This window comes from Poecilia reticulata, linkage group LG8 (genome assembly GCF_000633615.1).
Source record: "Poecilia reticulata strain Guanapo linkage group LG8, Guppy_female_1.0+MT, whole genome shotgun sequence".
In the NCBI taxonomy this organism is placed as follows: domain Eukaryota; kingdom Metazoa; phylum Chordata; class Actinopteri; order Cyprinodontiformes; family Poeciliidae; genus Poecilia; species Poecilia reticulata.
Window position 1 is genome coordinate 27,367,153 of NC_024338.1, and position 8,482 is coordinate 27,375,634.

The 8,482-nt window shown below is 50.2% G+C and overlaps 2 protein-coding genes across 2 annotated transcripts in view; both read right to left on the reverse strand.

The window, feature by feature from the left end:
* utp18 (UTP18 small subunit processome component) overlaps positions 1 to 3,729 on the reverse strand; it is a 5,112-nt gene extending 1,383 nt beyond the window's left edge. The window contains exons 1-12 of the mRNA XM_008417149.2: positions 3,333 to 3,729; positions 2,500 to 2,648; positions 2,311 to 2,406; positions 1,903 to 1,967; positions 1,740 to 1,843; positions 1,548 to 1,673; positions 1,305 to 1,479; positions 1,129 to 1,229; positions 955 to 1,045; positions 755 to 878; positions 493 to 667; positions 263 to 405 (exon numbers count right to left, since the gene is read on the reverse strand). Coding sequence (XP_008415371.1) covers positions 263 to 405; positions 493 to 667; positions 755 to 878; positions 955 to 1,045; positions 1,129 to 1,229; positions 1,305 to 1,479; positions 1,548 to 1,673; positions 1,740 to 1,843; positions 1,903 to 1,967; positions 2,311 to 2,406; positions 2,500 to 2,648; positions 3,333 to 3,554 — 1,571 coding nt within the window. The 5' untranslated portion in view covers positions 3,555 to 3,729. The remainder of the gene's footprint in view (positions 1 to 262; positions 406 to 492; positions 668 to 754; positions 879 to 954; positions 1,046 to 1,128; positions 1,230 to 1,304; positions 1,480 to 1,547; positions 1,674 to 1,739; positions 1,844 to 1,902; positions 1,968 to 2,310; positions 2,407 to 2,499; positions 2,649 to 3,332) is intronic.
* btr30 (bloodthirsty-related gene family, member 30) overlaps positions 1 to 8,034 on the reverse strand; it is a 25,271-nt gene extending 17,237 nt beyond the window's left edge. The window contains exons 1-2 of the mRNA XM_008417151.2: positions 7,839 to 8,034; positions 7,328 to 7,771 (exon numbers count right to left, since the gene is read on the reverse strand). Coding sequence (XP_008415373.1) covers positions 7,328 to 7,771; positions 7,839 to 7,946 — 552 coding nt within the window. The 5' untranslated portion in view covers positions 7,947 to 8,034. The remainder of the gene's footprint in view (positions 1 to 7,327; positions 7,772 to 7,838) is intronic.
* Positions 8,035 to 8,482: the final 448 nt, after the last annotated feature.

Consider the following 8,482-nt stretch of genomic DNA (forward strand, 5'->3'; position numbering starts at 1 on the left):
AAACCTGACGAGGTAGCACGGACAGACGGACGTAGCCATCTATCTGTGCTACGGTAGGAAAACCTGACGAGGTAGCACAGACAGACAGAACTCCTGGCTGCCTGGAGTGTAACGTTTGAGTTTAGCGACTGGTTCGCCACGGAGCTTTTAGATCCCCCATTAGGTGCTGGTTTGGTGGGTCTCCCTGGAGCTCCAGAAGCTGCAGAGGAAATGCATCAGATAATCACCGTTTGAAACCAGAAGGGCCGATTGGCTGGCTGACCTGAACAGGGGGGCGTGTCCTTTGTTGTTGGCCAATGAGAAGAAGCCGCTGTGTGGCGAGAAGTCCAGGCAGCTGACCCGGTGAGCGACCTTCCTGCTGGCCACGGGGAAGTTGGAGAAGACGGTGAGGCTGGGCAGGTGGACCTGACCAGAGACAGGTGGAGGTTAGCAACCAGCGGCGTCACGGCAACCGGCGTCACGGCAACCGGCGTCACGGCAACCGGCGCTCACCAGCCGCACGGCTTCGTCTTCCACCCGCGAGGCGACGGCCAGGATCTCAGAGGTGGGGTTAAAGGTCAGAGACGTGGCGGAGGTCAGCAGGTTCATCACCGCTCTGAGAGGCTTCGGATTGGTCGAATTAAGACACGCCTCCTGGGAGTAGACGTTGACCACGCCCGCCTGGGAGCTGCAGCATGGAGGAGGGATCATGTGACCTGACGGTCTGCAACCACCAGCCAACCAGAGAGCGGGTTGGGGAGTGGGCGTGGCTTACCCGCAGGCCAGGTAGCGTCCATCCGGCGAGGCGGCGATGGCCGTCCCCTTCACGCAGCCGTCATCCATGAACCGGCTGAGGCACCGGCCGCTGCGAACGTCCCACACAAACACCTCGCCCTCCTCTGCACCGGGCCGATGACATCACACAGTCACATGACCCACAGGGCCCGATGACATCACACAGAGTCACACACTCACCTGAGGTCACGAAGGCCTTGCTGCCGTCGGGACAGAAAGCCACGCCGCTGACATCACCGTTGATCTTCATGCTGCGGACGATCTCATTGGTCTAGACGGAGAGGAGAAGAAGAAGAAGCTGAGCCGACTAGCCACTGACAGAAGAAGAAGAACCAGCAGCAGCAGAAGAAGAACCTTCAGCGTGAGCATGTGCAGGTATCCGTTGGTCCCGGTCAGCAGCAGAGCGCCCCCGTCAGGACACACAGAGAAGTCCTTCACTCTGGCTTCACTCAGACCTAAACCCGACACGGAGAAGCTTTTATTGTGAAAGGTCAGCCTCGGCGGCAGGCCTCGGCGGCGGGGGGACTGACCCCTGACGGAGCGGACCGGCGCCACGCGGCCCTCCATCATGTCGTACAGGTAGAACATCTTGTTCCTCAGGCTGGTGGCGATCACCGTCCGCCCGTCCCGGCTGAACCGGGCCTGGTGGACCGGGAACCGCTCCAGGTGGACGCTCTGGATCTTCGGGTTCGTCTTCCCGTCCACCTGCAGACGAGCCGGGTTAGACTCACACGACGACCTCTGACCCCCGAGCCGCAGGAGGCGGGCCGTACCTGGAAGAGGGAGACGGACTGGTCGAGTCCCGCCGTCATGACGACCTGCGCCGACGGGTGGAACTGGACCGAGGTGAGCCGGTCCGCCGAGGGGCGAGCGCTGTTGGCATGGAGACACTTCTTCATCTGGAGACACAGAACCGGGATCAGAACCAGAACCAGCAGGTCCATTCCTCCACCGTTCAGACTCACCCTCAGGACGCCGCAGGGAAGACTCTCTGAAGACGCCACGAAGTTCCCCGTCCTCCTGAGAAGGTCGTCCTCCTCTTCCTCCTCCTCCTCTTCTTCATCAAGAGCTGGAGGATCACAGAGAGTCAGAACCAGAACCAGAACCAGGAGGCTAACACGGATTCACCTTTCTTCTTCTTCTGGTCGCTGCTCTGCGCCCAGGATGGAGTTCCTCCCATCGACTTCTGAAACCTGGAAACAAAATTATTATTTTTACAAATCATAAGGAGCAAAAGAAGCAGGTGATCTTCAGGTGATCCACCAGGATCTGGACTCGGTCCCGTTGTTTTCTAACATCTTATGATCCGTGCAGGTTTGTTGCAATAATCAATAAATCACGATAAATTAAACCCAATAATCTCCATATTTCAGATTTATTTCTACCAATTTCTCTTTTGAAGGACAGTTTTGCTTCGTCCAATTAATTTTATTCATTTTGATATTAAAAATGTTCCAGAGTTAAATGTTCATCATTAGAACTTAAAGTTTGATAAAATCTGAGAATGTATAATTATTGTTTGTAATAAAAACTCACTGCTCCTTCATCCTCTGCTGCAGCCTCTGCTTGGACAAGACCGACTCTGCGTCTCCTTTCATCAGGTTTCTACGGTAACGGTGCTTCATGTCCACCCTGACGCAGGCAGACAGACAGACAGACAGACAGACGCTGTTCAATGTGTCACAGGTGGAAGCAGGAAGTAAGTGTTTCATCGCTGGGACTTACTCTTCCTCCAGCTCGTCGTCTTCGTCCACCCAGGCAGCTTTCCTGGGCTGCAGCTGCGGCCGAAGCTCATCCTTCCCCGCCGAGTCTTCATCCCCACCGCCCTCCTCATCCTCCAGCTGCAGGACACTGCTCTGCTCCTCTTCATCCTCCTGCAACAACACACACATTTAAAGCCGAAGAACTCTACCTGTGTGTAGAACTATGCTTTGCTGAGGATAATGACTTATTAAGAACCTCATAAACAGCCAAGGCATTGTGAATGTTTAAACAGTGAGACAAATGTTCCTTCAGTAACTGAAATTAGTCAAATGAAGTCTAGGAAAGCCCTGCGACAGACTGGCGACCTGTCCAGGTGACCCCGCCTCTCGCCCGAAACGTTAGCTGGAGATGGGCACCAGCAACCCTCCCGACCCCATTAAGGGACAAGGGTGCAAGAAAATGGATGGATGGATGGAAGTCTAGGAAAGCCCTGAAGCAGCCTCCCATTAAATTAAAGAAGCAGTTAGTGGCTAAAAAGTTGAGCCGAGTTTTCCTGCAATGAATGACATTTTTAATAAGTTGTCACAGTTTGCTGTGAAACGTAGTTTTATTGATAAAAACGTGAGATTCTGATAATTTCATCATTTTCTGAATGAAGTCTGGTGAAGTCACAACAGCATCAACATCAAATAAAGGTGACATTTTTACTTAAACATCTTTAAACTGGGCCAATTTCTTCTTTTTGTCAAGAAGTTGACTTTATCATAGATTTACAACAACTTTAAAGTAATATTTTTGAGAGAATGAAAGTTAAATTCGCCGTTTTCTGAATAGAGTCTGGTGCTAAACATCACCTCCACCAGCCTCTCCAGCAGCTCCTCCTCCGCTCCGAACACCAGCGCCTCCAGCCGCTTCACCGAGCCGTCCTCCTCTCCCAGAACCGCCAGCCTCTTCAGGTTCACCTCCCGCAGCTGCTTCTCTCCCTTCGGATCGTTCTTCGGAGGAGATCGGCTTCTCTTCTTCGCCTTTCTTTTATCCTCGGTCACCGGAAGCTTGATAACGTTTTTGTCCTCCATGTCTCTCCCGCCGGCGGCACCAAAGTCCCGACAGAAACCGAAGGATTTAAGCCCCGCAGAAGAAACGAGCTGATTTCCAGGTTCTTCTCTACATGAAGCAGGTTTTTTAACACATGTGCTGGAACTGTTTTTCCGCTTCCCCACGATCACGTGTTTCCGGAGTCAGCCACTAAAACAAGGGGGAAAAGAAACTCTGCCACCACGCGTTCAAGCAGAGAACTGCATGAAGAAAACGAAGTCAGTGTGTGGAAACCTTTTTTAACTGTTAAAGTATTCACACTGTGATGTTTCAACAGCAAAACAACGACACTCCAACAGCCAAACTTCTTTCTTTTTACTTGTTTATTGGCCTCTGACCACCACTGCCTTCACTTTGGCCATTGTAAACTGAAATAAACATAGCATTAGCTAACGAACGTTGCAAATTAGCTACGCTTATTGCGAGCTAAAAGACAAAACAAAAAAGAAACATTTTGATAAATGACTTCAACATACAAATTATTCACATCACTGTTACATAAAACAAAGATACGTCATTTTTATAATCAACTTGCACATGACTTGGGCCGGCCCTGGCTGCTTTTATACTCTGATACTGAGCTGTGATGGAAAGTTTGAGTTTCATTTAGGGGCAACAGAGTGAAGGGGTTCAAAAACAAGTTTGAGGATGAAATGAGACAAAATGTGGAAAATTCATACGAGATATTTTGGACTTAAATAAAAATCTGGTTCAATTATATGTTAAATATTAAAAATCACCAAATGTAAATATGTTTTAACCATTAATGCAGCCTTCATTGTTTATTGAGAGAAAATAAAACAAAAACTTTTACGCGTGCAAAGTAAATAATTATGTTTATAAATCTGCAGCCAGAAAAATGAATTTTACAACTTTAATTCGCGGGATTAATCAGAATAATTCATCTGAGTCACACAGAGGGATCAGAAGCTGCTGCAGTTTATTCAGAGACCAGTTAGACCAGTTAGAGCAGTTAGACCAGTTAGAGCAGTTAGAGCATGCAGCTGGACTGGGACTGCCGCAGGACCACACCGTCCTCTGCCGCCAGGGGGCGACACCGACTTATTCTGACACAAACAGCAAATCAGGAGATTTCTGACCCAGAATGGAGCTGCTGGCTGGCGACCCGGAACCAGCGGAACCGGACAGGACAACGTCCTGCATGCAGAAACACCAGGCGGTTCGGGAAGAACATGGCCGGACCAGAACACACAGGAGCTGCAGTATTACAAATATAAACAGAACCGGAACCGGAACCGCAGGAGAAGAAATGAAAATCAGAACTAAACTTTTATTCCTGCTGAAACCAAAAATGATCATCATTTCAATATTTCTATTAGTAAAATCAAAGATTTGCTCCTGGGCTCAGGTTCTGGTCAGAACCGGACCAAGGTCCGAATGACTCGGAACATTTCGTCTCATCCACATGATACCTGAACGTCTTTTCCATCATCTTATTCCACAATAAATTTATATTAACCATTATTAATTTCTTCTAAAGGTTAGGAGATGCTGACTTCAGAACCAGAACCTTTTGGGTTCTCCCACAAAACCTAACCCTACCATCATCCAGAGTCCAACTGGATCCAACCCGACCCAGTTTCTGCTCTGATCCATTTCCAGTTTAACTCTGACAATTTTCCCAGAATGCTTCAGCTCAGACTGATGGTGGTTCTGACCCGGTAGAACATCCAGAACCTTCTGGAACCAGCAGGCTTCTCATCCAGTCACAGGTCTTTCTCTGGAGGACTTCCTGGTTTCTGTCCAATCAGAGCCCAGAGAGCAGAAAGACACGCCCACTCTGATCTCTGATTGGTCCTAGAGAAACTGGACCTGGAGGTTCTGATAAACCTGCAGCAGAATCAGAGCCATGGGGCCCAGCAGGAGGTTCTGATGCTGCCGGGTCAGAAAGAATATTTTGATATGATTTAAAATTTTCTGTGACAAAAGGAGGGAATCACCATGGCAACCAGTGACATCACTTAGCAGCTTCTTCTTAACCCTTCAGAACCAACAGACGGGTTCTGCAGAATTTTCTCAAAAATTTTAACTTTTTTTTCTTTCACATTTCAAGATCAGAACCGGCTGCAGAACCCGATCAGAACCAAACTGTTTTGTTGCCCAACATGCAGCTGCAGTGAATCATGGGAAACTATGAAGCAGGTCCGTTTGTCCTGGTTTGGTCCATGTTGGCACTTAAAGAGGCGACCTGTTCAGGAACCGGCCCGTTTGGATGCGCAGGTCAGCGACGATGATGATGATGATGGTGGTGAATATTTACAGGTTTTTAATCCTTCATGGAGTTTGATCTGAACCCAGTTCAGACCCAGAACCCGACCCGGATCATTGATTAGTGTTTCTGTCAGTGATGATTAAAGAATCGCAATCATAACTTCACCTTCATCCTCCAGAACCCTCCCGGACCCGTCAGAACCCGGCCCGGTCGGCTAAACGAAAAGTGCAAACAGAAATCCAACATGTGGAGGAAGACGCGCCGCTCCTTTAACCAGAGTCCTCCTCTCTGGTTGGCCGATCTGTCGGACATCTCAGCCAATCAGCTGCAAGTGAAGATGAGGTGGAGATGAAGAAGCAGGTGAGGGGGAGGGGGAGGGAGGAGCTGGAGGTTCACCTGCCGACAGGAGGAAGAGGCGGAGCTCCCCTCATCACTGAAACAGCCAATCAGAAGACAGGATTCAACATTCCCCTGCCCAGGACGGCTAGCTACGCTAATGCTAAAGCACAAATCATAAGCATTAGTTTTGCTAAAGAGCTAATCACAGAAATGTGTTTTGCTTATGCTAAACAGCGAATCGTCAACATTAGTTATCATAAACTTAAGCTTCTCTAAAGAGCCGATTCGAAAAATTAGTAAATCTTAAAAAGCTCGTCAAACTTACAGAAGCTCATCATAAACATGTTAGGTTGTCAACGCGCTAAGTAGAAACATTTGTTTTCATCAAACATTACTTACTAAACACTAAAGAACTAATCCTAAGCATTAGTTCTGCTAATGCTAAAGTGCTAATCATTAGCATTAGTTTTCCTACAGAGTTGATCATAAAAATGACTTAATGCTGAAGAGCTAAATGCAAACATCAGTTTGGCTAATGTTGAAACGCCGGGCCTATGGAGTGGAACCAACAGGGGACCAATGGAAGCTAAAACTAGCTCTGCTATTAGCACATTAGCAGCTCAGCGGGTAACGTGTGTGTTAGCGCGGAGTTAGCGACGCTGCTACCTCGGCTAGCTCTGCTCGGGTAGATCTTGGTGAAGTGTCGGTATTCGTCCGGAGGCGGGAAGTCGTCCAGAGGATGGAAGGAATACTTGGACTCGAAGTCGTCTGCAGGAGAGACGAGTCACGTTTTAACTTGCTAACAAGTCATTTCTAACAACATGGAGGGTCAGAAACAGCCGAGTCTCTGAGAAACAGGAAAACACAAGAGGAGCCGTCACAACCGACCAATCAGGAAGAGACTCACCAACGAAGGAGCGAGGGATGGAAGAGGAGGAGGAGTGTCCGTTACGGAGNAGGTTGACTTAGAATGATTCCAAATAATGTACAGGAATAACCTGGTGCTGTTACATGTCAATCATCTGGGGGGGCCACTAGGGAGGCCAATCAGATGACAGGGGGGGCACTGGCCCCCTTGGCTCCCCCTCTGGCTCCGCCACTGCCAGTTGAACCCAGACTGAACCCAGCAGTCTGGAGCATGTGGATGGCCCTGATCCTGAAGGGTTTGGTTGTGCTGCTTGCCTCCATCAGGCGGCGGTGCGTGGAGCAGGTGCGGCCCCTGAGGGCCTCCTGGGGGTCCAGCAGCAGGTGCTTGGCGTAGAAGGCGGTGTTGTAGTGTGGCTGCAGGTGTTCACTGCAGTAGGAGGCGGTGCAGGTGAGGCAGGAGCTGACGGCCGGCTGCTTCACCCCGGAGCAGACGTCGCACCACACCAGGTCCCCCGGGGCCGCCGGCGCCGGGAGCGGCGACAGGAACGGGTTGGTGCTCCGGCCGTCCTCCATGGCGTCCAGCGCGCCGTTCCCCACTGGCGCCGAGAACCCCGTGGCGCCGTAACGCGTCTGCTTGAACTTATCGGCTATCAGAGCGAAGACCTTGTTGATGCTGAGCTGGGGACGCTCGTCAAACTGCCGCTTACACAGAGGACAGGTGCAGACCGAGCTGGACGCCCAGTACCCGCCGATGCACGCCTGCAGGGACACAGAGGTCAAAGGTCAGTCAGACAGCGGCGCCCCGAGGGCATCAGCAGGGCGTTACCTGGCAGAAGTTGTGTCCGCAGGGCGTAGAAACCGGGTCAGTGAACAAGTCCAGACAGATGGAGCAGGTCAGCTCCTGCTCCGAGAACAGTTCTGGTGCCTCCGCCATCTTTGAAGAGCCGCTGGACAGAACCGAGCTGTGGAGGAGAAACCCAGTGAGCGAGTTCTGGTCCGGCTCTGCTCCCCGGCCCAGTTCTGGTCCAGAACTGGACCGTCTCTGCTCCCCGGCCCAGTTCTGGTCTGGTTCTGGTCCGGCTCTGACCAGAACTGGACCGGCTCTGCTCCCCGGCCCAGTTCTGGACCGGTTCTGCTCCCCGGCCCAGTTCAGATCAACGTTGACTCCTATTCCAGTCAAAATGAAAACAAGAATCGTGACGGTTAACCATCACATTTCCTGCTGAGGTCAGAAGCAGCGGCTCAGCTGTGCTAATGCGCTAATAGCAGAGCTAAGTTTTAGCTTAGCGCTTTTGCTAACGCTTAGCTTCCCGTTTTTCCAGATTAATTATAAAACACCTTTTTTCTGGCCTGTTTTGCAACTTTTCAGTTTGACGTGTTGAAGTTTTGGTTATAAAATAAAGGATTCTTCCAGTAGACGGACACTTTTATTCATGCTCTTATTTTGAAGTTCAGCATTTTCATTTCCTC